General features: G+C 53.5%; 1 protein-coding gene across 1 annotated transcript in view; it reads left to right on the top strand.

Annotated features, from left to right (window-relative positions):
• The window catches only part of IGF2R (insulin like growth factor 2 receptor), a 99,267-nt gene extending 74,790 nt beyond the window's left edge, over positions 1–24,477 (top strand). The window contains exons 33-48 of the mRNA XM_007945287.1: positions 813–932; positions 1,263–1,519; positions 2,029–2,247; positions 4,743–4,892; positions 7,024–7,185; positions 8,955–9,162; positions 9,466–9,612; positions 11,610–11,844; positions 12,584–12,720; positions 14,291–14,405; positions 15,656–15,802; positions 16,438–16,625; positions 19,372–19,558; positions 22,295–22,447; positions 22,621–22,690; positions 24,061–24,477. Of these exons, the coding sequence (XP_007943478.1) occupies positions 813–932; positions 1,263–1,519; positions 2,029–2,247; positions 4,743–4,892; positions 7,024–7,185; positions 8,955–9,162; positions 9,466–9,612; positions 11,610–11,844; positions 12,584–12,720; positions 14,291–14,405; positions 15,656–15,802; positions 16,438–16,625; positions 19,372–19,558; positions 22,295–22,447; positions 22,621–22,690; positions 24,061–24,477 (2,912 nt within the window). The remainder of the gene's footprint in view (positions 1–812; positions 933–1,262; positions 1,520–2,028; positions 2,248–4,742; positions 4,893–7,023; positions 7,186–8,954; positions 9,163–9,465; positions 9,613–11,609; positions 11,845–12,583; positions 12,721–14,290; positions 14,406–15,655; positions 15,803–16,437; positions 16,626–19,371; positions 19,559–22,294; positions 22,448–22,620; positions 22,691–24,060) is intronic.
• The last annotated feature ends 2,073 nt before the right edge of the window (positions 24,478–26,550 follow it).

Below are 26,550 nucleotides of genomic sequence, written 5' to 3'. Positions count from 1 at the left end.
GTGAGGCCTTGAGCAAGCGTGGTTGGCTGGCCCCCTAGGAACGGCTCATCATTGTACACGTTTGGCCTTTCTCTTGGATCTGCTGATCATGTCTGCTTACGCCTCTCCTCTGTGGAAGCGTGTATGCTGTCTCCCTGAGGCCATTCTCTCTGTGACCCTGGCCAGGGCTTGCCTCACAGGCCCACAGCCACACAAGCTCCAGGGTCCCATACCCAGTTCTTCTCAGAGTTGACAGGATGCAGACAGGCAGCTGTGTTGTTTGTACCAGAGACACAGGGCATGCAGGAGGAGGGCTGTCGGCAGAGGTAGTGGGACGCTGTTGGGGTCTCCCAGTCCATCGGAGTCCTAAGGGCTGTTGTGTCAAGGAAGATGCTGTGAGCCTCTCTCCTGGGGACAAGTGGGGATCGGTTACTCATACCTTTGGGGACCGAAGGCCCATGGTGTGGACTGGCCCCTCAGGAGCATCTCCCTGGGCTGCATCAGTGAAAGGGTAGCATGCACGGCTTGCACTAGTAACTGTAAGGTTGCCGGTTTAAGCCCACTGAACAGTGCCGCAGAGAGAAGGCCTGGCAATGTGGTTTTGTGAAAATTATAGCCAGGAAAACCCTACAGAGCACAGTTCTGCCCTGTAACACATGGGGTCTCCATGGGGCGCAATTGACTCAGTAGTGATGGGTTAAAGGGCAGTGACTTGTGGCACCAAGGCAGAAGTCCTGACGGTAAGATGCAGTCCGTGTGTGAGCACAGGGGTGACAGGTGTCTTGGTCTCGTGTCTCGTACAGTCACTGTGTCCCCTTCCCTGTTCCTCACAGGGCACCTGTTTGATCTGACCTCTTTGAGTGGCAGAACTGGTTACACTGCTGCCTATAGTGAGAAGGGCCTCGTCTACATCAGCGTCTGTGGGGAGAATGAAAACTGCTCTCCTGGCGTGGGTGAGTGCCGGGGCTTCTGGCCGCTGGAGGTGGCTTTAGCCTTTCTCATTTCTGTGGTAAAATCGGTGCACTGAACGTGGAGTTATAAAAGCTTCCTGGTCCCGCCTGACTCAGCTCGAGTGGCCAAGAGTGGCTGAGAGAGAAAAGAGTAGACACACAGCGTTAGCACATCCGGGCTGCCGTAAGCAACAGCACATTTGGCTGTGAATTTGGAAGTCTGGTCTTGCAGAACGTGCTCACCAGGGAATCAGCAGCGTTCCAGTCTGTGCTGCAGACGTGTTGGGGCTGTCCTGTGTGTTCCTGATCGACCCCACCCGTCCCGTGTTCCAGGTGCCTGCTTCGGCCAGACCAGAATCAGTGTGGGCAAGGCCAACAAGAGGCTCACCTACGTGGATCAGGTGCTGCAGCTGGTCTATGAGGACGGCTCCCCTTGTCCTTCGAAGCTGGGCCTGAGTTACAAGAGCGTCATCAGCTTCGTGTGCCGGCCGGAGACGGGCCCGACCAACCAGCCCATGCTCATCTCTCTGGACAAGCAGACCTGCACCCTCTTCTTCTCCTGGCACACGCCACTGGCCTGCGAGCAAGTGGTAAGTTGGTGGCGGGCGCAGGCCGAGCTGAGGGGCCTGGCCAGCTGTGAGCCCTGCGCTGAGAAAGGCGGGCCGGCCCTGGTTCCCAGCCTTGTCACTGCCGTGACTCACTGCTTCCTGGAGGATCCCCGGTGTATCCCACCCACTTGCGCCTGCCCCAGTGATCACGGTGGCAGAAGCGTCCGGTGCTGTGTGACCAAACGTTTTAGGACTTCAGCCCACTCTTGATGTTTTTTTTTTTTTTTAAGCTTTTACGCTCTTTACCGGCCAAACTGACCCTGTTGCCACCAAGTCCATCCCAACTCAGGGCCACCACGTGTCAGAACTGTGCTGCTTAGGGTTTTCAGTGGCTTAGTTTTCAGAAGTCAGTCCCCAGGCCTTTCTTCGGAGATGCCTCTGGGGAGACGTGAACCTCCAGCTTTCTGTTAGCAGCTGAATGTGTAAACTCCTTAGCTTCTTACGAGTGACTTAGTGGAATTTTACAGGGACTCAAACGCGGTCTTTTCCAGATGGAGTGTTCGGTCAAGAACGGCAGCTCCATCATCGACTTGTCCCCACTGATCCACCGCACGGGCGGCTATGAAGCGTTTGACGAGAGCGAGGATGACGGCTCTGACACCAACCCCGACTTCTACATCAACATCTGCCAGCCGCTGAACCCGATCCACGGGGTGGCGTGTCCTGCCGGGGCAGCTGTGTGCAAAGTCCCTGTCGACGGGTCCCCCATTGTAAGTGGGGGACGTCCAAGGGCAGAAGCAGGTTTTGTGAGATTGCGTGAGGACTTGGTGTTGAGTTTCTTGCTTTCAGGCTGAGAGGGTGGAGAGAGAAGCTGGGATGTCGTGTGTCAGGGAGCCTGGCTGTCAGGACTTGAGAGTTGAGCTGTCAGCCTGTAACGGTACCAGGAAGCCTGTGAGTCAGGGAAGGAGATGTGAACACGTGTGTAGATCCACACCTTTGGTCATGTTGGGAAGGCTGGGTCCAACTCAGATCAAGAGAGACATTGTGGTGAGAAAGGCCAGTGGCAGATCTGGGGTCCTTGTTATGCCTGCCTGTGTAGTTAGAGCTTTTTTTTTGTGCTGAGTTAAGATGAAGGGTAAGCTCAGGTTTGCTTATAGAAAGCAAAAAATTCTGAAGGGAAGGTTTGGGTTAGATACTAGCATATTAATATAGATTTGGATTTTTGAAAATCGACTTCACAGTTCCTACTGTGTGTTATTTAGGGTTAGGGTTAGGGTTAGGGTTAGGGAGCTCTGGTAGCATAGTGGCTAAGACACTTGCTTGCTAACCAGACGGCTGGCGGTTCAAACCCACCAGCCACTCCTCGGAAGGAAGGTTGGGCAATCCTACTTCCGTAGTGATACTGCCTCGGAAACCCAAGGAGGGGTCGCTATGAGTCGGGGCCGACTCGACGGCACATAACAACAACAACAACAACAACAACTGTGTGTTATTACTTGAAAGGTGTCTCAAGAGTCATCTGTCCTATTTCTTTCTATATCCTTTAAGTAGTGAAGCCTCCTGTAAAGTGGTTCGATGTCCTTTTAAAAGGTGGACATTGTGTCATTGGCGAGGAGAACCATGGGGAGTGGGTGGGGAGCTTGGCTATAATGTGGTAGTTAAGCTTGTGTGTCAGCTTGGCTGGGCCATGGTTTTGAGTGGCTGGGCAGCTGGATGTGGTTATTCCCCCCGTGATGAGACTGTAATCACCTCCATGGTGGAATCTGCGGTGAGCAGCTAAGTAGTTGCCTTCAGGGCGTGGCCTGCTTTCAGTACATATGGGGAAGCTTTGAGAAAGGTCTCTAGTTTTTGACACATGTGGACACTTCCCGTGGCTGAGTCTGACCTGCCACGTTGCCTGCTGATCTTGAACTTGAACCAGTGGTTTGCAGTGTTGTCTGCTGATCTGGGTGGGGATTGTGCCGTTTTACCTGTCTATCTTGTGTTTGTCAGTCTCAGCAGCCAGCAGCTGCGTGAGTGAGGAAGAGCCTCTAGCTCCAGTGAGAGGGCCTGGAGTAGGAGGCAGAGCTGAAGCCCAAGGTCCAGGGGCCTTCACCCAGCTGCTAGAGCCAGCACCCTGAAGGACTTCTAGCTGCCTAACCTATAGAAGAACAAGTTCCTGTTTGTTCAAGCCATCCACCTGTAGTATCTCTATTATAGCAGCACGAGAAACCGAGAGACTAATTAGGAATCTAGCAAAGCTGTAGCTACGTGGGAAGTGTGGGCCTGAGTTGAGGGACCCTGAATGGGAGGTGCTTGGGTAACGTCTATCCAGCAGCAAGACTGGGACCCTGGATGGCAAAGCATTGCTCAGAGGGGTGACGGCTGTGTATCCTGCTTGACTGCTGTGTGTCAGGGTCTTACGCTTAGTTCCTTAATTGGAGATGAGGTTGTGTTTTGATGAACATTCAGTATGTGCCCTACAGTGATGTGGGAAAGGCCTCATAGTTAACAAACAAAATCATGGGAGATGCACGTGTGTGTCTCATTCCTAACTACTCACCAGCTGAGCACACACACATGTAATACCCCCCACATATACAGTCTCATATATAACACACACATATACAGCACATACATGTACACACAGTTATGTGTGTATACATGCATATTCAGTCACACATAAACATATATGTGCATGTGTTCACACATAGACACACACATACACACATACATACATGTGCACACATGCCCCCATTCCTGACTGTTCACTTACTGCTTTTCTTTGTTTATTGCTTTTATTCATTTGTTTGTTTAGTCACTCAGCAGTATTTACTGAACAGCCACTGTCTGTGAGATGCTGTACTAAACAATGCAAACACACCATGAGCCTTTCCCACTGACCGTACTGGGTCACTGCTGCTGCAGTCTGGGGAGGAGGAGACAGGCCACATGGGGAGTGTTCTGGTCTGGATGTAGCTTCCTCCCATCAGAGTCAGGGCACAGAGCCTTGGAGGGAGACAATCTCGGGAAACTGTGTGTAGGTAGAAATGGAAGCATGGTCCTCACCCTTAGGATCAAAGCTCAGACTTACAGGCCCCTGGTGTCTCTGTGTCACTTCTCCCGATCAGACTCACAGGTGATTGACTTGAACCCAGTTCCTTGGTTGCCCTCTCGGGTGCAGAGATGATGGGGTTTAATATCTGCAGAGCTGTGTCGGTCTTGTTCTGCAAACCTTGGGCATCATTAGAACCTGAAACCCTGGTGCTTTTTGTTCTTTGTTTAGGACATTGGCCGAATCACAGGCCCTCCAATACTCAACCCCACAGCAAATGAAGTTTACATGAATTTTGAAAGTACCACACCTTGTGCCGAGGACAAGCACTTCAACTACACCTCCCTCATTGCTTTTCACTGTAAGAGAGGCGTGAGCATGGTAAGTGTGCCCCTGTCCAGAGTCTGCAGGCTGGAGTGCAAGTACTGGGCCGTAGCTGGGTACCCATGACCCACAGTCTGGGTTTAGGGATGCCCTTCGTCACGGTGTGGGCCTGGGATAGCATAGTGGCAGGCACATCACTGGTGCATCCGAACAGTCCCAAAGCATTGTGGGAACGAGTGCACACATACTGAGAGAGCAGGCAGGCTTTGTGCAGAGAGGCTTGCGAGACTTTAACAAGATGGAACTCTCGAGTGTGTGTGTGTATCTGTGTGTATGCACACATGGCTATATGCATGCACACGTGCACATGTATGTGCGTGTGTATGCATGTGTACATACATTTGCACAGACGTGTATGTGTACGTGCAGATGTATGTGTGTGTGCATAGGTATATGTGTATGTATGCCTATGTGTACGCATGTGTACATATGCATGTATGTGTATATGTGCATGTGTGTATGTATTTGTGTGTGTGTGTGTGTATGTTTGTAACATAAATAAACTTGCGTCCTAAAAATCCTAGTGATTTCAGAGGCCCCTTGGACCCCTGGAATTCAGATACTAGCTCTGGTTCCCTGTGGTGGTGTGTCATTGCAGTGAACATGTTCTGATCTCATGACCTGTCGCAGGTTTGTGAAGGGTGGGGGATGATACTACCAGCTGTGAGGGTGTTGACAGTGACAGTGAGCGACGTGGCCTCAGCCTAACAAACAGGGCAGTGCAGACATGGAGCAAGGCGACACCAAGACAAGCCCTTGCTGTCTGGGTAGGCTGCTGCCCGTAGAGGCCACGGTCCCTCCAAGACCTCACATCACGGTCCTGAAGGCTAGCGTGTCACGAGATGTCTGCGTTACCAAGGAGGTTAGCGTGTGTATTCAGTCAGTTCTTCCTTACTGTGTGTGTAATTGCATGTTTCTGTGCGTCGTCGGTTTGCATCTGTAACACACGGTCTGGGGCAGATGGAGACTAACCCTTAGGCGTCCACTGTCAGAGTTAGAGGGGCCTTTCTTTCTTCTGAAGGCCCCGCTCTTACTGAGGAGTGCTTGAGTACCTCACGCTGCCAGAGCAGTTCCGGGTGGCTGTGCTTGGCTCCTGGGCGCGGCCGCTTGGCAGAGACCGTACTGCACCCCAGCCGGTCCTTAGAGCTGCTGCGCCTGGGGCGTGACCAGTGTTGAGCCGCTGCAACCGGAGTGTGATTGGTGTCGGAGAGCTGCTGCAACGGAGCGTGACCGGTGCTGAGCTGCTTTTGGAAATGTGCGGCCCCACTCTGAACGTGTGTTCAGTTCTGGAAAGATTTTTAAAGGGTTTTCCTCCCCTGTGGTTTTCACCCTTAGTGCAAATACAGAGTTTACGGAAGAAAGGGATGTGGCAGCAATTGAAAGTGCCACTGCCGACAGCTGCCACAGCGGTCCCTGCTGTTGGTGACTGAGGAAGGACGAGTGCCTGCTCTCAGAAATATTCAGGCCGTCTATTGGATGTCTGCCATGCTGCAGCCTTGGGGCAGGGCTCCCTAGTTCTGAGAGCCTCGCAGTGGGGCCTTGGCTGTCCTTGTCCTCATTTCCACCCAGAGGTGCCTCGGAAGACAGGCCTGGCGTTCTGCTTCTGAAAGCCCACCCCCCGGGAATCCCATGTGCACAGTTCTACTCGGACACACACGGGGTCACTGTGAGGTGGCGAAGACTTGGTGTCAACTGGTTTTACTGATTTTCTTCTTTGCACTTGTAGCAGGGACACTGAGTGGCTCTCTCTTTCTCTTTCTGTTTTTGTCTTCTTTAGTAAAGGTGATGCGGTGATCTGGGGACACTGAGGGGTTCCTGGCTGTGTGTGGGTGGGGGTGGTGCTGGTTCCTTGCAGCTGCTCCTGGTGCCCCCTGCCCACCCCAAGGCCAGTGTGGGGTGTACACAGAGCACGCATTGGTCAGGGCATTTTTCCTGGGCGCCGTGTGTGCTGGGAGCGGGAGCCTGTGGCCCCGGTGGCACTTAGGTAGGAGTGGGGTGCCCCTGCGAGGAGGCCGCCCTTGTCCTCACTCCCGTGGGGTCATAGTGACAGCTTGGATTGCTCAGCGTGAGCACAGAAGGCCTGGCGCACTGCCGAGCGTGGGCTTGGACAGTCTCTGTTCTTCACCAGGGAACGCCCAAGCTGCTGAGGACCAGCGACTGTGACTTCGTGTTTGAGTGGGAGACCCCGCTCATGTGTCCGGACAACGTGCAGACAGAGGGCTGCTCGCTGACCGACGAACAGCTCTACTACAGCTTCAACCTGTCCAGCCTGTCCACCAGCACCTTCAAGGTACTGGGACCCGCCCAGAGCACTGCCATCTTGTGTGGGCATTATCGTCCCGGGAACAGGCGGTGCCCTGCGGTCAGCGTGTGGGTCTCGGGAACAGGTAGCACCCCGTAGTGAGCTTGTGGGTCCCGGGAACGGGCAGTGCCCTGCGGTAAGCATGTGGGTCTCGGGAAGAGGTGGCACCCCGTGGTGAGCGTGTGGGTCCCGGAAACAGGCGGTGCCCTGCGGTGAGCATGTGGGTCGTGGCCCCGGGAACGGGCAGTGCCCTGCGGTGAGTGTGTGGGTCCCAGGAACAAGCGGTGCCCTGTGGCAAGTATGTGGGTCGTGGCCCGGGAATGGGCGGTGCCCTGCGGTGAGCATGTGGGCCTTTTGTGATCCTCATTATCACCCTAGCGTGGGCTGCCCTTAGAGACAGCGTCTGGGGGTGCTGGCCTCCGCACTGGTGTTGGGTTCACAGACCAGCATGTCAGGGTCCTGGACTGTCTGGGTAGCTGACCACAGGCAGCACTCACACTGACCCTCACAGCTTCAGGTGTCTCTGCGTACAGGCTTTAACGAGCTTGGAATGACTGCTCAGGTGGGCAGTGAGTCCTTTTGTGTTGTGAATGGAGAATAAGCGAGGAGGCTCGGGGACACACACGGGACCCACATCTAGTGAGGGGCCATGGCCTGGTGCTTCCTCCTCCCATGACAGTTCCCCGTGCAGCCTGGGCTGGCGGCATATGAGCCATGGCAGCTCTGTGTGGAGGCTGGTCATGCACGTGTGGAATTGTGTGCAGCGTCTGCCCTAGTATCTGTCTTGATCGTATCTTCTCTCTGGGCTCGTCTTGTGTGTGGCGTCACACAGCGGTTCCTGTTTGTCCTGCACCATACGTGTGGAACACACATGTATGTCTCTGTGTAGGTGCCTCATAGGTTGTCTCTCCCAGCGCTGCCTGTGGCCAGCATGGTATGGGGACTAGAGGCCAAGGGATCCCTTTTTCTCTAGCCTCACTTTTAGATAAAGAGGCAGACGTTTGGGCCCAGGGAGGCCATGGATGGAGGAGGTTAGGTGGGCCCTCCCGCTCCCCAGACTGGAGATCTGGGTGCGTCTGGCCGTACAGTGGCCTGGCATGTCTGTGGACTATTTACTGTGCCCAGGAATCGGCTTGGGTCGCCTGTGGTTGGGGAACTCAGGCCTTCAGGCCCAGTGATTGGACTTGGCTTAGTCAAACCCCCGAAGGACTGTGCCATGCATGCCAGCTCCCTGTGGGCAGTAGTGAGGGTGGGCTTTGTGCTCTGCTGCCAGCTCTCCAGTGCCTATAAGAGAGGTCCCTCCTGAAAGTGGGCACAGCAGGTCTGGGCCTGGCAGGAGACCACATGGGTGCAGGAGGTGCTCTCGGCATCTGACTCTGCTCATTAACTCGGTCCCCACGGCACCCCTGGTGCAGGTAAGGAGCTGAGGCCCCCCGCTACCTCACCACATGCCACGTGCCCAGGCCTTGTGTCCGTGCTGCGCTCTCTGGAGGGGCAGCCAGCAGGGGGGAGGGACACTCGGCAGGGCGTGGGGGAGTTGTGTGCCCTCGCAGCGGCCGTGCTGAGTCACCCAGGTGCCTCATCCTGACCCCCATGCAGAGGAAGGACCTAGACTCGGGGAGCAGGACAGTGACCACAGCTCCCGTGCTCAGCACACAGACACCAGCCTCGGCTGCGTGCACGGTCCCGTATCCTGTTGGGACGGGCCTCTTCCCTGGATTCCCAGGACCCAGCGTGGTGTCTGTCTGTCTGTCTAGGTGACACGAGACTCCCGCACGTACAGTGTGGGTGTGTGCACCGCAGCCGCAGGCCTGGACGAGGGCGGCTGCAAGGACGGGGGCGTCTGCCTGCTCTCCAGCAGCAAGGGAGCCTCGTTTGGGCGGCTGGCCTCCATGAGGCTGGACTACAGGCACCAGGACGAGGCCGTCATCCTGAGCTACGTCAACGGTGACAGCTGCCCTCCAGGCAAGGCTTCTTCATGGGCAGGGTACATTCCTTGTCAGCGTGAAACAGGAAAAGCCAAGGCTGAGATTCCAGCCCTGTGAGGGCTGGCAGCTTGGCGTTGACGTGAAGCACTGAGTCGAGACGCGGTCAGAGCGTGCCTGGCTCGTGCTTTGGAGTGCGCTCAGAGTGCCCCTAACAAGATGACAGCTGAGCCACTGTCAGGTGGTGGTGTGGGCTGGGCTGCCTCCTTGGGGGTCCTGTGAGGTGTTCGTAGGTGACCATGTGGTGCTGCTGTGTGTGTCACTGAGACCTTCTCCTCTCCAGAAACGGAAGATGGGGACCCGTGTGTCTTCCCGTTCATATTCAACGGGAAGAACTACGAGGAGTGTGCCGTGGAGGTGAGGCCGAGGCCCTGGTGTGCCACCACCTCGAACTACGACCGCGACCACCAGTGGGGGTTCTGCAAGCACTGTGAGTAGGAAGGGGTGTGACCTGTGCACTGGGCCAGCCACCCAGAGATGCAGGGCCCTTGTAAATCTCCAAACGAACAGGCGTGCTTCTGTTTCTATAGCATTCGTTCACACACTGACCATCTCACTTTCTTGTCAGGGCTGTTTTCCACCAAAACAGCAAGTTTAATTGACGCATGAGACTTCATGTGGAAGCTGAGAGGGGGCCCACGGTAACGCTGGGTTGAGACACAGATGCTAGTGTCAGCTGGGCCCACTCACTGCTCAGGGGCTATGCCCACATGCCTGTCTGTCGGCACTGGTGACTTGCACGTGTGCCCCTGTAAAATTGTGGCCTTGAGGGTGGCCAGTGAATGTCCTGGAAGACTGTGGGCTTGTCCACTGGCTTTCCGCCGTGTGGCAGGCGCTGGGCAGGGCTGGAGACCTAATGGGAGCCGGGCTTGCTCCTCTGGTGCTTAGAGTCTGGTGTCGTGGAAGAATCAGACTGATGCTGGGGCACCTTGTGGGTTCTGGAGGGCAGCAAGATGAGGCAGACGCACGCACCATTGATTCTTAGAAAGACTCGTGGGACAAGGTGGGATCCACTGGGGACTGTGGCTGTGGGATTTACGAGGGACCTCTCTGCTTGTCTTGAGACTTACTGTGACAGTTCTCCTAGTCCATGGGTTGGCACTCAACATTTCTCACCAACTATGGGTATTTTTATTGTTATTTTTATGTTTTATTCTCATTAGCATTTTAAGTGTCATTGCATACCTGTCTAGAAGGCTCTGTGCGGTTATTAAGAAGTACTGTAAGAGACACTGATCTCTGAAGGAACTGGGTCTATCCAGAGTTAAGATTCATGAATGAGACAGTGTGATATAGCCGTGGCAGCAGATGGGACATAGGTGGGAGATGGGGGGTATGTGGCAGAGAGGGATATACGTGGCAGGCAGCATGCACACAGCAGATAGGACATACGTGGCAGATCGTATGTGGCACATGTGGTGGGAGAGGCTGGGTGAGTCGCGGAGTCCGGGAGGCCAAGTGAAGCTCGGGAGAGAAAGGAGTGTAAAGACAAGCGTTGGAACCTCCGTCCGTGGCTGGTGGGAGTGTAATGGTGCAGCTGTTCTGGCAAACAGTTTGGCATTCTCCAAAAAGTTAAACAGGATTACCATAAAAAAGCCCCAGAGGGTTTCCAAGTCTTTCAGTCTTCATAGAATCAAAGCCCACATCAAACCCACTGCCGTGGAGTTGAGTCCACCTCACAGCGACCCTAGAGGACGGTGGAGTTGCCCCATAGAGTTTCCAAGGCTGGCCGTCTTTACAGAAGCAGTCTGCCTCATGTATTCTTCAGCAGAGCAGCTGGTGGGTTTGAACTGCTCATCTTTTGGTTAGCAGCCAAATGCCTTGCTCTGAGTGCCAGCAGAGCTCCTTGGAGTTACCTTATAGCCCAGGGATTCCACTCCTGGGTCTGTGAAAGCAGACTTGAAAAGGCACGAAGGCAGAGACTCAGACAGACGCGTGTACACCCCCGTTCATTGCAGTACCATGCGCAGTAGTCAGAAGGCGGAAACAACCCGAGTGTCCATCAGCAAACGGGTGGGTACACAGAATGTGACACGTACATGCAGTGGCATACCAGTCAGCCAGAGAGAGCGATGAATGGACCTGAAAACGTGATGCTGAGTGGAATAGGTCAGACACAGAGAGCAGATGCTGTGTGACCTGAACTAGCTCAGACAGGAAGTACACAGAGGAAAAGCCGCTCAGTGGTATTCAGGAGAGTTCTTGGTGATGAGGACTGAGTGTCTCTTTGGGTGGTAAAAATGTTTGTGGAAACGGGGCAGTGGTGGCCTCTCCCAGTGTGTGAGTATGACTAACTGAATTAGACCCTTAACGCTGGCTGAAACAGCGAATGTTCTGTCCTACCTATTTCACTGCAATTAATAAAAAAGAAAACCAAGCCTCGGGCCCCAGGCCGCGCTCTGACTGCCTGTGCTGCTTTCTCCCCAGCCAACAGCCACCGGACGTCGGCCATCATATTCAAGTGTGACGAAGATGCCGACATCGGGTGGCCCCAGGTCTTCAGTGAGGTTCGTGGCTGTGAAGTGACCTTTGAGTGGAAGACGAAGGTGGTCTGCCCTCCGAAGAAGATGGAGTGCAAGTTCATCCAGAAGCACAAGACCTATGACCTCAGGCTGCTCTCCTCTCTCACCGGCTCCTGGTTCTTTGTCCACGGTGGTGCCTCGTGAGTACCTGGGCCCCTGCGCCCGCCATTTTACCCGCTTCCCAGGCAGTAACGTGAGACATGGTGGCGGCAGTTGGTTTGTGGTGTTTTACCTCAGAGTCGGAAGGTGGGGCAGGAGGTTCTGTGGCATCAATTGGGACTGCTCCCGGGAGCCATCCAGAGGCGTCAAGCCTCACGTGCTATAGGCCATGATGGCAGAAGGGTGAGCGTCGCCTCTGGTGAACAGAAGCAGAGCCTGCAGAAGCCACAGTTCAGCTGTTGGCCTGATGGAGTGGAGTCTAGGGTAGTTCTCTGTGAAGGGTCCCTGGCTGGGCGTGGGGGAGATGTGTCACCTTTCATGGGGTCTCTGGCCAGTGTCTCGGGGTCTGCAGTGCCCTGAGGTTGGGTACAGTGATGGTGGCTTGCTGTGTAGAGTGCTCTCTGTAACCAGGCCCTCTAAGCGCGTGGCGGCCTTGCTGGAGCGGGGCAGTGGGAGCATGGGGCGTGTAAGGGATTTGCGTAAGGTGACCCCCTTGCCAGAGTTTCACCTGCCCCAACTCCAGCACCCTTCTTTCTGCTGAACCCCGTACGTTAGGATCACCCCAAGAGTGAACCTTTGTGAAGCCCCTGCTTCAGGTGACGAGAATGCTTAGCTCTCAGAACTATAGTCTATCTGAAGTGTCATGGAAAAGCCTCTGACCAAGAACGTTGGAGACTTGACCCACTCTGCTTCTCCTTGCCCCCTGGTGTCGTTTCTTAGGTACTACATCAACTTGTGTCAGAAGATATACAAGGGCCCCTCTGGCTGCTCGGACAGAGCCAGTATTTGCAGGAAGACGGCCTCTGGGCAGGTGCAGGTGCTGGGGCTGGTGCACACGCAGAAGCTGGACGTTGTGGGTAAGGCTGTGGTGGCGTCAGGGCTGGGTGGCCGGGCTGCGTCTGGGCCAGCATGGGGGTGGGGCTGCATAGCCGTTGAGTGACGGCTCCTTGGGTTGTGCCTGTGCTGTTTCTGTGGGAAAATTGATAGAAGGACCACCTTCTCTTAGCTGAGCCTGCAGGCTCCAGTCTGAGTAGGTAGCAGGGTCCATGATCTTGGGGAGAATCTGTACTTGGGGAGGAAGTTGGCTTGTTCAGAGTGTCTCACGAGTTCTTTTTCTCACTGTGGGTTGCAAAAAGAACGTGGGGGTGGCATCTTCTGACCTCCTCTGACTTCACGAGGAGGAGACAGAGTCCATCAGTAGCCCAAGGCTTATTCCCATGAGGCTAGACATGCCGCCTCTCTGCAGCCTTTTTATCAATGCTGACACCAACTGTCCCTCCCACGACATTCAGCACTTCTCCCCTGGCCTTAATAATTTGTTGCAGTGTGTACATAGAACTCACAGACAGTACTTACGATTATGGGGTTTATTAGGGAAGTTAAAAAAAAAAAAAAAAACCTCATTGCTGTCGAGTCAGTTCAACTCCCAGTGACCCCTCTTTGGGTTTCTGAGGCGGTGTCTCTATGGAAGTAGGTTGCTTAGTTTTCCTTCTGAGGAGTGGCTGGTGGGTTTGAACTGCCAGCCTTCTGGTTAACAGTCCAGTGGAACATGTTCAGGAAATAGTTCTTCAGTCAGGACAGTCTTCCCTCTGCTGTGCCCTCATTCATGCATGTGTGGCCCTTGGCCTCTCAGACTGGCCTCGGCCCTGCCCAGGGAAGTGCTATAAAGCTCTTTTAGCTCTGCCAACAGGGACATTAGGTATACCCCACTCCACCAGCAAGCCTCCTGCCCAAAGGCACTCTGCTTTCTCACTTGCTCCGTGGGCCAGTAAGACTGCCGCTCGGTCTTGTGCGTCTTGGTTTCACTCCCACTACCATCTCAGCTGGGGTATCAGCCACCTGTCTGCCAAAGAGGTCTAGTGCAGGCATCATGGGTCCAAGACCTGGAAGCTAGAGGTCTTCGGGTTTTTTTCTACATGTCACTTTCAAGAATAGGAGCCCAGCTGAGGGCCAGGAGGCCTGGTGGCAGTTGAACGTCTGCCCTGCTGTCACCATGAGGCTTGGGGAGGGGTGGTTAGCCACAGCGTCAGGAGAGCAATTAGTGATGTGGGGAGTGTGCATAGTGGCGCTGCCCACACTGGACTCGGCTCTTGCAGACACATCTGAGATCCTCACGCTTGATGTAGGAAACCATTTACAGATGAGAGCATGGCAGTTGAGAAGTGCAGCCCACAGTCATAGAACTAGTGAGTGCAGGGACTAGGATTTGAGCCGAGCTCTTTCTGTTACCATGCAAATACTGGCGTGGGTGCTATGAGGTCTGTGTCACTGAGCTTGGGGTGCTGGGAAAAGTGGGTCCATGAAAAGGTCTTTAAGTCTTCAGAGCAGAAAATTCCTTTTTTCCTGTCTCAATGAGATTTTTGATGTGTGGCATTGAGGCTTTTTCTAATGCATCAGAAATTATATCTGTTCATTTGTGTATTGCAGATGATAGAGTTGTCGTAACTTACTCAAAAGGCTATCAGTGTGGTGAAAATAAGACCGCATCCACAGTGATCGAGTTGACATGTGCGAAGACAGTGGGCAGGCCGGCCTACAGCAGGTAAGATGATTGTAGCATCAGAGGACCGTGGGACATGGTGCCCTGCAGAGCTCTCTGGAACTTCTCCCGTGGTTCTCACTTGGAGTTTGGCAGTGGGTATGCAGGGAGAGGAGGTTTGGGTTGCCTCAGTAGGGTAGGAGCTGGGTTACTGCTCCTCTGGGTGTGAGGACCGGGGCTGCCCCACACAGGGCAGCATTCCCTGGTGACAGGACCAGTCACCCCATCTTGGGTAGCATGGTTTGTAGACTCAAGCCACTTCCTGGTCCTTGCTTACCCTGTAAACCAAGCTCCTGGCCTGGACTTAGTGCTTTATTTGTTGGCTGGCCTCTGTCTCTGACTGTGACAGTAGGTTCAGAGGCGTGTCGATTGGTGGCACCCGAGGCCGAGTGTCCAGGCAGCAGGTGGGGCCTATGGCTGGACATTCCTGGATCCCATCAGACAGTCCCACCCCAGGTGCTAGGTGGAGTGTGGTTCCTTGGGGGTATGTGTGAGTTGATGTCAGTGAACAGACCACTCGGCTTGGAACAGGGAGACCCAGAAATTGTCAAAGGATTTCTTCCACAGCTGAACCTGAGAAGCTTGTGAAACAAAATTTCAGAAATCTGGGAGCCAACCCCAGCCCTTAAAGTGTTTCTGAATTTTGAAGCATGTACACAGGCCTGCAGTACTAAGGTGCTGGAAGGGTTTCTACCCAGAACTGGGCTGGTGGTGGCTCCGTGGCAGGCTTCTCACCTTCCACGGCGGAGACCCAGGTTCGATTCCCAGCTGGTGCGCCTCCTGTGCACCCATCGCCCATCTGTCAGGAGGGGTTTGAGTGTTGCTCTGATGCTGAACAGGTTTCAGTGGAGCTTCCAGACTGAGATGGACTAGGAGGAGAGGCCCGGTGGTCTGGCGAAAGTCAGCCGTGAGACCCCGTGAAGGACAGCAGCCTGTTCTCTGTGTGCGAGGGGTCGCCATGCGTCACGGGCTGACTCTGCAGCAGCTCACGACAGCCACAAAGCAGAGCTGCCTTCTGCGTCACGTCTGCAGTCCCTGAGCAGGCTGGCAGCCCAGGCGCCGGGAAGGGCTGATTTATGCAGTGGTTCTGTGCGCACGGGGGCTGAATGCAGGACCGACTGGGGCCTGCCGCACCTTTGTAGAAAGCCAGCACGTTTCCTTAGGGGTGTGGTGCTCTTGGTCAGTGTGTTCATCTTTGTGCGGTTGCTGGTGGCCGGGCTGGTGACTGGGGGGCTGTACCTGCTGCCTTTCAGGTTTGATATCGACAGCTGCACCTACTACTTCCGCTGGGACACCCGGGCTGCATGTGCGGTGAAGCCCCAGGAGGTGGAGGTGGTGAATGGGACCATCACCAATCCCATAAACGGCAAGAGCTTTAGCCTGGGAGACATCTATTTTAAGTAAGTCAGATATTTTCCTTCTGCTCACGGAAAAGTATTTAAAATTAGGCCAGTGGTTCAGATCTTTAACAGGCGGGGAGTGGTGCAGGACAAGTGGTTTGTGTATTTGAGCTGCTGTTGCCAGGGAGCTTGCTGTATTTTGCTCAAACTGAGAGAAAACATTATTGAATGATTAACATTTAACACCAAAGATGGTGAATTTTCTCCTAATAAAGGCCCCTTCTCCTCCCTGACATTACAGTAAGCCCAGGGTAGACACTGAAGCCTGCAAACTGTCAGCAGGAGCCTTCTGGGCTTGCCAGTTTGTGAAGAAGGAGTTTCCAGCAGTGTTGCTGGGGCGGCTGGGCTTACAGCCATCTGCACCGGGGCAGAGGGAGGCAGTGGGGTGCCGGCCACAGACGTCGGAGGAAGACCGTTAACGCTCAGACAGCAGAAGTGGGATTGGGTAGTGACACGGTTGGGGTGGGAAGTCCATACCCCAGGAGCCTTTGCAGATTCAGGAGGCACTGCCCAGGCTGGGGATGTCAGAGGAAAGCACCTCGTGCCCTGTGGTTCCACCAAGGGCTTGGGGGTTATGTAGTAAATGACGTCCTTGGAGGATGCCAGGCCTTAGGTGATCTTCTGTGTCTCTCCAGGCTCTTCAGCGCCTCTGGGGACATGAGAACCAACGGGGACAAGTACCTGTATGAAATCCAGCTCTCTTCCATCACCAGCTCCACGAATCCTTCGTGTTCTGGGGCTAACATCTGCCAGCTGAAACCTAACGACCAGCACTTTAGTAGGAAGGTGGGAACTTCGGATAAAACCAAATACTACATTCAAGGTAATTGTTACCTGTCAGTGTTCCCATTTAACATCCTCAGAGGAAGAGCTTGAAACTTCTCATGAACAAATGTCCTTAGGTTGGCATTCTAGAACACTTTACAAACAGAGCCCCTTGTGTTGACCTGCATTCTAAAGAATGGATTGCAGTGTGTGGAAGACATAGGCACTTCATGGTGGGTGTGTCAGACCTCAGCTAGACAACCACCAGCCAACCCTGGTCTAACCCCATACCTGCAAGTTGTGATGAGGTGGGGGATGCACAATTAACTGCTGATTTGGGTGCAGCCATGATGCTTTATTCAGTTTGAAACTTCATATTACAGAAGGGTAAGAGATTTGATACATGTCAAAGGCATAAAAGAGGAAGTCGAGAGACACCGGCATCCACCCTTGAGATGGTGTGAAAGGCTGGTACTGGCTCTGACAGAAGTGGCGTCCTTTGTTCCTTGCTGCCCTTCAAGGAGCTTGTCCACTGGCCACTTGTTAGTCTCCCAGCACCACTGTAACAAAAGGCACCCCGGCGGGAAGGACCTTCTCATTCACGACATGGACCTCTAATATACTTTGTAGAATCCCTGACTTTCTGAACATGTGTGTGTGTGTTCTCAGTTAATAAGACGCTTTTGTAGGCCTTGTCACTGGCCTGCTTTGTTCGCTAGCGTCAGAAAGTAGGGTTAGTTTTGAGGCCCTCTTTTGATGTTTCATGAAGAAGTGGAGTTTTAAATCTCTTCATGAGTTCACCTGAGGGAAGAGCAGGCCACAGAGGAGTTGCCATCTTGACTCCTGACTCCTCCCTGACGTGCTCCCCCACACAAGCCTGTGGAACACTGTGCCTTCCTGTCGTGGCTTGTTACAGGTGGGAGCACGTGGAGCCTTGACTGGGCATGGACCAGTAACTTGAAATTTGCCTCCAAATATGAAAGGGCCCGTGAGACCAAAGAAAGAGGCTGGCGACTCCAGGGTTGTGGTAAAGGAGATTGTTAGGAGGGACTTAAACATAAGGCAGGTCCAGGGTGGTGGCACACAGGTTCAGTTCTCTGTGCACCCCACGGGAGGCAGGGGTTTTTATGCCTCTGGTGAACAAAGGTGGCTATATGCCAAAACGTTGGACTTCATGGCCACCCCATCAAAAGTTACGTAAGAGTGATTTAGCAGGACTGTCAGAAAGCAAAGATGACCATGTTCGGCTCCGAAGCCCGTTTCCTCTTCAGGCCTTTACGAGCCACGCCTGCAGGCATCCTGTGCCTCAGAGTCGGCCCCTCATGGCCACGGGCCCACTGTTTGTGGACAGACGTGTCCCACACACCAAGCCCTCACCTGTGCCTTCCTGGTGCTCCACTGGGGCTGATAGTGGAGCGTTTAGCCAACTGCAGTGTTCAGACAGAGCAGAGCCCACACAAGACCACCCTCATTTCTGACCCAACTGTAAGAACTCAGTTCCAGTTGATTAGGAAAAGGATACAGATGAATGTCAGTCAAGGGAAGAAGTGCACAGGGCGGGGCTGGGATTTACCCACCGTGGAGCCCCCCACGTCCTCCCCGTGCAGTCTGGACACGTTGCTGTCCCAGCACTGATGTGTGGTGGCACGCACAGAGTCAGTCCCACCCACTCGGGGTGCTCCTGAGCCTCGGTGTTCAGAGTCTTCACTGGGGCTTCATCACGTAGGATGACTGATTGATTCATTGCCCATGTAATTGATCTCAGTCTCTGGGGCGACTGATACCACATGACCTGAAGCCCCACTTTCCATCATATGAGTGGTCTTTCTGGCATGGCCAGCCCCACCTTCAATCATACCATGAGCCGAGGACCGTGCCTCTCAGCTGCAGAGCTCTTTGGGTGAGGCTAAACCCCGTCCTGCACACTGGCCTGGGAAGGGGCTCGGCACGTGTGTGCAAGGGGCCTTTTTAAGGTGTAAGAGGAGAGTGCATGGGGGGAGTAGAATGCGCTATGCCTGATGCTTGACATACACCTCGGCAGACCCTTCACGGATGGTGAAGAGAAACTTCGCACCTTACTGACAAGTCCATGTAATGGTGTTATTATTATTATTATTATGGTAAATATGTTGTTGTTGTTAGGTGCTGTTAAGTCAACCCCAACTCGTAGTCGTCTTATGTACAAAAAATGAATCACTCTCTGGCCCTGTGCCAGCCTCACAGTCCTTGCTACAGCTGAGCCCAACACTGCAGCCACTGTGTCAATCCATCTCATTGAGGGCCTTCCCCTCTTTTGTTCACCCTCCACTTTACCGAGCATGGTATCCTTCTCCGGGGAATGGTTCCTTCTGACAGCATGACCAAAGTAGGTGAGACAAAGTCTGGCCATTCTCACTTCCAAGGAGCATTCTGGCTGCACTTTATCCAGGACAGACTTGTTACTTCTTTTGGGAGTCCATGGTACCTTCAATATTCCTTACCAACACCACAGCTCAAAAGCTTCAGTCTTCTTCTATCTTCCTTATTCATTGTCCAGCTCGCACGTGCATATGAGGTGATTGAAAATACCATGGCTTGGGTTAGGTGTACCTTAGTCTTCGAAGAGTCATCTTTGCTCTTCACTTTGAAGAGGTCTTTTGCAGCAGGTTTGTCCAGTGCAGTACGTCATCTGATTTCCTGACTGTGGTAAATGCATAGGTACCAGAGCACCTGCTGTTTGAACGTTCACATGGACAGCTCAGTGGCATTGATTACAGTTACCATGTTCAGCCTTCACCTCATCTAGCACTTTCCTTTTCTGACAGATGGTGACCTCGATGTTGTGTTTGCTTCGTCCTCAAAGTGTGGCAAAGACAAGACCAAGTCTGTCTCATCCACCATTTTCTTCCACTGCGACCCTTTGGCAGAGAACGGGATCCCTGAGTTCAGCCATGAGACTGCCGACTGCCAGTACCTCTTCTCGTGGTACACCTCTGCCGTGTGTCCTCTCGGGTAAGCATGGCCGTGGTGGCCCTTGGGAGTGTGTGCTGGTTGGTTGGTCTCCTCTCGTGGATAGATGCTTACCAAGTGTCTGTTTTTTGTGGGATTATTCAGACTCGTACAAAAGTAGTTGGCCCGCCATGGCCAGCATCCTGCTGTCCGTTCCACTCCTGCCCCACACCCCATGTTCCCAGGAAAGCTGCCATTTCTCCTCTGTGTGACCCATTCACCTCTGTGCGTGGACCCACCTGGTACCACCAACGCCATTTCCCACACTGCCCCCTCAGCTCCTCGGGGAGAGGTTCTGTCTCTATTCCTAGCCGTAGTTCCTTTGTGTTCTAGTGCAAGTGGGTTACATGGTGAACCTTTACTTCTATTCGAGTGAAGTATGGTCTGTATCCGAGTGAGAAATTCTGTCTAGACTGTGACAATCAGTGGTGTGTCAGGTTGCCGTGGGAATTGAGGAGGCCATGTCCCTGACGAGAGGAGGGAAGAGCACAGCCGTCGTGTGGTCTGTGGGAACTGTCTCTTCTGACCTCTTCTGCTCCTGTGCCTGAAACCACGTGCTGCGAACGGCTTGGGTTTGTCCTCTTCCTGCGCCGCTCAGGCCACCCCATCTTCACAGCTTTGCACTCTCGGTCCTGAGTCTGTAGGAGCACAATGAGCTGTCGTCGCACATGTGGTCCGTCCACCTCCTGGATAAGGACCTGCTCATCAGCAGACAGCAGAGGTAGACACAGTGTGGGCCCAGCTCCAGAGCGTACTCTTTACATCTTAATTTTCTTTTTCACTGTATACAGGCACCAGCCCAACAAAACGTAGGCAGCTGTGTCCTGAGTCACCGCAGGGCATGGCTGTGAGGGTTCTTAGCGGCACAGTCCCTGAAGGAGCCTTCTGGGGACTCTCACTGACTGGGACTTAGCTTTTGAGTAGTCATAGTATTCTGGTGACATCGTTGGAAAATAAAAGCAGGAAGCTCTTTGTGAAAGGAGTGGATTAAATAAGTCAGTGAAACGTAAAGTGAACGCTGCTTGCTTTCCAAGGCCTGGGCTCCCTGTCCAAGTGCCTTGAAGAGGTTAAAATGCCACCAACTAACTCCTGCTTCTGACGTGGGTGACTGAACTTTTTCATTTTTTTTCTACTTTCTTTTCCTGGGGACTTTGCACAGTGATAGTGACAGACTCTCAGTGGGAGGTCACTTTGCCCCAAGCTGGTGCTTTTGGGAAGAGTGTGACTTCATGATAGAGACAAGGAGCCTTGTGGCACAGTGGTTCAGCACTCATCTACGAACTGAAATCCACCAGGCACTCCTTGGGAGAAGGATGTGACAGTCTCTTATTGAAATAGTGACGTAGTAAACTTTCTTACTTAAATCCAAACCCTCACTGAGTGCCTTCCATGTGCCCAGTGTTGAACTGCAGCTGTGCCCTTAATGCCCATTGTTCTGGTTCCTTAGTGCCACTCTGACAAGAATATACCACAAATGGGATGGCTTCAGCAAACAGGAGTTTATTCTCTTATGGTTTGGAGGTTTTAAGTCCAAGTTCAAAGTGCCAGGCTCTAGGGGCTGGGTGAAAGCCCCTCAACCTTGGGGTCCAGCTCTGCCTCCTGCTCCCGGCCCCTGGAGCTAGAGGCTTTTCTTCACTCAGACAGCTGCTGGCTGCTGAGGATGCCAAGCCCAAGGTCGACAAGTAAAAAGGCACAGTCCCGATGTTACCAAATCACACAGCAGGCCATTAATTTAAGTCCATTGTGAGTCCCAAGGTCGGCAGAGCATGGCAGGCTGCTGAACAACAGCACTACATGCAGGGTCCAAGCTGTACCATAAGCTAGAGACTATCTCCAGGGCTTCTCCTTATATACAAGAGGCAGACTGCACCCCAACGGCAGCTACTCAGCTGCTTGTGGTAGATCCCACCATGGGGTTGATTGCCAGTCTCATCATAGGGAATAACTACCACCCGCTGCCCAGCCACTCAACCAGGCCCAGCCAAGTTGACACACAAACATAACTGCTACACCCAGGAAACGTCAAGGCCACATCCTAAGATGAGATTTGGGGGGGCGGGGGAGCTGTTGCCTGGGTTGTGGCCCTTGTTTCTTCCCAGAATGAAGTTGGGGAAGAGAGCACTTGGTCCTGGGACGTGGTGGCAGCTCGTATCTCAGGTCTGCTCTCGCAAGCACTGCCCCCCCTCCCTTGGAGACTCTCCCGGTTGGGCACATGGGGCTGGACAGGCCGTGTTCCTTGGAGCAGCTCTTATTCCACTCACAGTATTGCATGAAGCTAGGGCAGTGTCTTCTGATCTGCGTTCCCGTGCTCCTTGTTATCACAGAAGGTTTTCTGAAGCTCTTTTCCCCGTGAAATGGCTCTTTCGTGGCTGGAGCAGGAGTCATGGAGGTGTTTGTAGAAGTCCGAGGTGCTCTCTGAGGTGGGACTTCTTAGGGTTGACTTGAGGAGTCTGAGTGGCACCAGCAGTGAAGCACTCAGCTACTGGCAAAGGTTGCAGGTTCAAATGTTCCCAGAGGCACTTCTGAAGACAGGCCTGGTGCCCTGCTTCTGAAAGGCCACAGCCTTAGAGACCTGGAGCCGGTCTGCTCTGCACACTCGGGCACCAGGAGTTGGAATTGACCCAGTGGTGACTCACTCTCACCACCATGTGGCTGACTCGAGCATTCAGGCACCCGAGAGCGAGTCTGCGTGGCGGTGGCCTGCCGCGCGGGACCTGATCTTCGCTGGCTTCATTTCAGGGTGGGCTTGGATGGCGAGAGTGCTGGAGAGAGCGGGCCAGAGCACCAGGGGCTCTCGGGGCGGAGCCAGGCCGTGGGGGCCATTCTCAGCCTGCTGCTGGTGGCCCTGACTGGCTGTCTGCTGACCCTGCTGCTCTACAAGAAGGAACAGAGGTAAGGAGAGGCGGCCGGGCCCCCGTGGACTGGGTGTGCAGTAGAGCCGGGGGCTTGGAAGCGAGTTGCATTTGGGTCCAGCGGCAGCAGAAGTCTTACTGCTGTCAGCTGCTGTCAGATTCCTGCCTCGTGCTTTGTCGACCACAAAATAATTAGGGGCTCTTCTCTCACAGGGAAACAGTGATGAATAAGCTCACCGCTTGCTGTAGAAGAAGTTCAAATGTGTCCTACAAATACTCTAAGGTAAGTTTCTGCTGGGGGTCTCGGGTGAGCTTGCCTGCCCGTCCCCTCCCCATAACAGAGCGTGGTCACAGTTGTCAGTGTCGGTAACATTCATAAAGGCATCATCATGGACATCATCAGTGGAGCACTATCAGTGGAAATTGAAAAGGGAGATCCATTCCCCTGTGACCCTAGCATGTCTTCTGTGATTTTCCTTCAAGTTTCCTCTTGGGTTACAGTTGGTTTTTTGGTTTGGTTGCGATGGACTTCCTTGGAGGACTGTTAGTTTGCCTCTGCTCCCTTGGCTGTTCTAGAACCAAACCAAGCCTAACCCATGACCATCTTTGTCCCTCTCGCATTTGGGTTATTGTCCTCAGGTAAATCTCCAGAAAGAGGCATTCTTTGGGCCAAAGGACATCAACATTTGTGGCCCTTGGTGAATGTTGCCAAACTGCTTCTGGAAAGGTTCCCATCGGTTAGGCTTTTTGCACGTGTCCTGCTGCAGCTGCTCTTACCACGTGCCCTGCCCTGTGCCACGCAGGCACTTTGATGTGCCGAGAGCTGGGGGAGTTACTTCTTGCCCAGCATTGCTGCCTTGTCACCACCTGCCTTCCACCCTGAGTTGTCCTAGGGCTCTCTAGGGAAACAGAACCAGACACACACACCCACACCCACACCCACACCCAGCACAAGTGCTGCTTCAAGGGATTGGCCATACAGTTGTCGGGGCTCAGTCAGTAGGGGGCCAGCTGTGGGGGCCGGCAAGTCCGAAACCTGTGGGCCAGGTGACAAGCTGGGGACTTTGTGGGTTTGTGTTCCAAGATCCGTCAGTCAGGTGAAGAGAAGAGTGTGGAATCCAGAGAAGTGAGCAAGTTCTGCCAAAAACATCTGTTTATGGTCTGAAGGCAGACCATGCCGTAAAGAACTCCCCGTCAACTGATTGATTGGTTACATCCCACTGATTATGTTATGAGAAGTGGTGACGTTCCAGTGCATTAGATTGCATTATGGGAGGTGAATACGGTACATGCGTCAGATTACACGATGGGAGGTGAAGACTTTACATTGTATTAGATTACATTATATAACAGCAGCTAGTCTAGTGTTTGGCAGAACAACTGAGAACCATAGCCTAATAAAGCTAATGCATAAAATGAACCATCACGTGATTACCTTCTGCTTGGCTCTGCCCACTTGTATTACTCTTGGGGTCCCGGTGGAGCAGGCAGGGGGCCAGCCCTAGCCTTGCCCCTGGTAGGGCCCTGGGAGCTAGACAGGCCATCACCACTGTGGGGAGGGGCCGTCGCCCCAGTTGGGGTGAGTCCTGGGCTGGTCTGTGGGAGAATAATGAGTCTCAGGGGCTCATGTGGTCTTTGCGGTTGGTCCCACAGGTCAGCAAGGAGGAGGAGGCCGACGAGCATGAGAGTGAGTGGCTCATGGAGGAGATCCAGATGCCAGCCCCCAGACCCGGGAAGGACGGGCAGGAGAACGGCCACATCACCACAAAGTCGGTGAAAGCCGACGCCCTCACGTCCCTGCACGGGGACGACCAGGACAGCGAGGATGAGGTGCTGACCATCCCCGACGTGAAGGTGCACTCTGCCCGAGGGTCCGGGGCGGATAGCTCGCACAAGACAAGGAGCCCCCCGAGGAAGGCAGGTCGGGAGTGGGATGATGACAGGCTGGGGTTGGTCAGAGAGGAGAGGGCCCGGAAAGGGAAGTGCAGAGCCGGCCAGCAGAGGCCAGGGCACTCTGCCCACCCGGTGGCCTTCCATGACGACAGCGACGAGGACCTCCTCCACGTCTAACCCCTGGTGCCTCCGAGGGAAGACACATCATGGCACGACAAAGCACCTCCAACCAAATAAGACTTTACCGCCATGACGCTTCTATCATTTTTGCCTTTGACAAAAACGATTTCACAAGGGAAGAGTTTTTGTGATGGGGGAGAGGGTCACGAGGCCCGGCGCTGCTTGCGTGGGTGCTCACAGTCATTGGAACACAGATTGGCCAGAGGGGGACCTCGTTCCAGGGTTCTGCCCCCAGTGCTGCCCGCCGTGCGTGTCCTCATGCCGGCTGACGTATCTCAGAACAGAGGGCTGTTTTTGACAGAACCCTCGCTGCTTTAGTCCCTGTTGGACATTTGACCATTCTGTTGAGCATCTTAATTCTCTCCTTGTATTTATTGACTTTAACATTTACTCAGGTTTGCGAAAAAGGAAGAAAATCAAACCAGACAGCAGCAGTATCTTCCTGTGGCCCAGGGCGTCACCTACTGGGTTACCCGTTAGTAGAAGGGAACCCTGTTAGTGCACTAGGGAAGTGGACCCAGGGCCCAGGAACTGGTTGCTGGTGTAGCCCCTACGTTAGAATACTCCATCCTGTCTTTTCCTTTTTGCTTTCTGCTCTGAAGGGAACACGCACGCGTACGCACACGCCACACGCGTGCGCACACGCACACGCGTGCACGCAGACCTTGAGTGCCTGGGCTCTGGAGGCTTGCCTGTCTATGCCTTCAGTTGGTCACCGGCTACTGCTTTTTGCATGGCATCCTCAACCTCAGTGGACAGGGCATGCTTGTCAGTATTTCTACACACGGCCCAGCCAAAGATGGATTGTGTACGTGTGTGCGTGGGGTTGAGTTGGCCAAGCACATTACTCTTTCCAGATTTGGGGTTTAGGTCTCATCTCTTCAGGGTCTCACAATACCACCTTTACTGTGCTTATTTTTTTAAAGAAAAATGCATTGATCAACCATTCGACCTATTGAAGCCTTAATTTGCACAGTGTGTGACTTAGGGAGATGGCATGAGAGAAGGTGGGTCCTCACCTTGCCCCGTGTGGGCCTGGGTTTGTGCTCTAGATGGGCCGCGGTGGGACCCATGGTGTGGCCAGAACGGACGGACGGGCAGCTCCGGTGCCCTCCCCCTCGTGGCTGGTGGCTCCTTTCTCGATGTTTCTGGGGAGACTTTTGGGGATGGGTGTCATGTTTTAGAGCTGTACATAGACTCACAGTATTCATCTATTTAGAAGCAAACCGCCCTCCACAATGCCGGTTTGCACCCGGTGTGGCTGGCTTATTTGATTTCAACATGAGTGTATTTTTAAAAATTGATTTATCTCTTTTTTTTTTCAATCAAGTTTACTGTAATATAACGTATTCAACAATTTCAATAAAAGATAAATTATTAGTTGGGTGTTGCGGTTTTTTCCATGGACGCTCTTGGTCCTGCCCACTTGCCTTCAGTGTCTTTCTAGGTTAAACAGGTGTCTTGAATCTGGGTTTTAGCTTCAGTGTTCTCCTTGGCACTGTGTGAAGCAGCCCTCTAGTTTCTCTTGAGTCTGCTTTGCTCAGTAGGTGTTACTAAACGGAGATCCAGTTGGCCTTCCCAGCGTTACTGAGATCTAATTTCCTCACTCTTTCTAAGAACACCCACCTCCGAGGGTGCCGTTTTCCAGAACAACGGCCGTGGAGGGGAGAATCCCATGATAGAGTGGAGCATGTGCTCGGAACCTCATCTAAGAGTTCTTCCTTACGGTAGTGTTTTCTCTCGAATAAATCCAGAGTCTTCCATCTTAAATTCCTAGTCAGTCACAGAGCGCTACCAGAATGTTAACATCAAAGCAGAGAGCTACTGCTTTGTTAAAAACAGATTTCTTAGGGTCCATCTCTGTCTTGATTCTCTAGTGCTGCTATAATGGAAATACCACAGGTGCATGGAGTTAACAAACGAGAATGTATTCTTTGACAATTTAGGAGGTTACAAGTCTGAATTCAGTGTGCCAGCTCTAGGGGTTGGGTGAAGGCCCCTCAGCCGTGGGCTTCAGCTCTGCTGCTTGTTCCAGGCCCACTGGGGCTGAAGGCTTTTCTGACTCATGCA

The sequence above is a fragment of the Orycteropus afer genome, unplaced genomic scaffold (assembly GCF_000298275.1).
Source record: "Orycteropus afer afer isolate SDZICR_OR568_19922 unplaced genomic scaffold, OryAfe1.0 scaffold00135, whole genome shotgun sequence".
Taxonomy (NCBI): domain Eukaryota; kingdom Metazoa; phylum Chordata; class Mammalia; order Tubulidentata; family Orycteropodidae; genus Orycteropus; species Orycteropus afer.
This window is presented reverse-complemented; position numbering and strand designations above follow the sequence as displayed.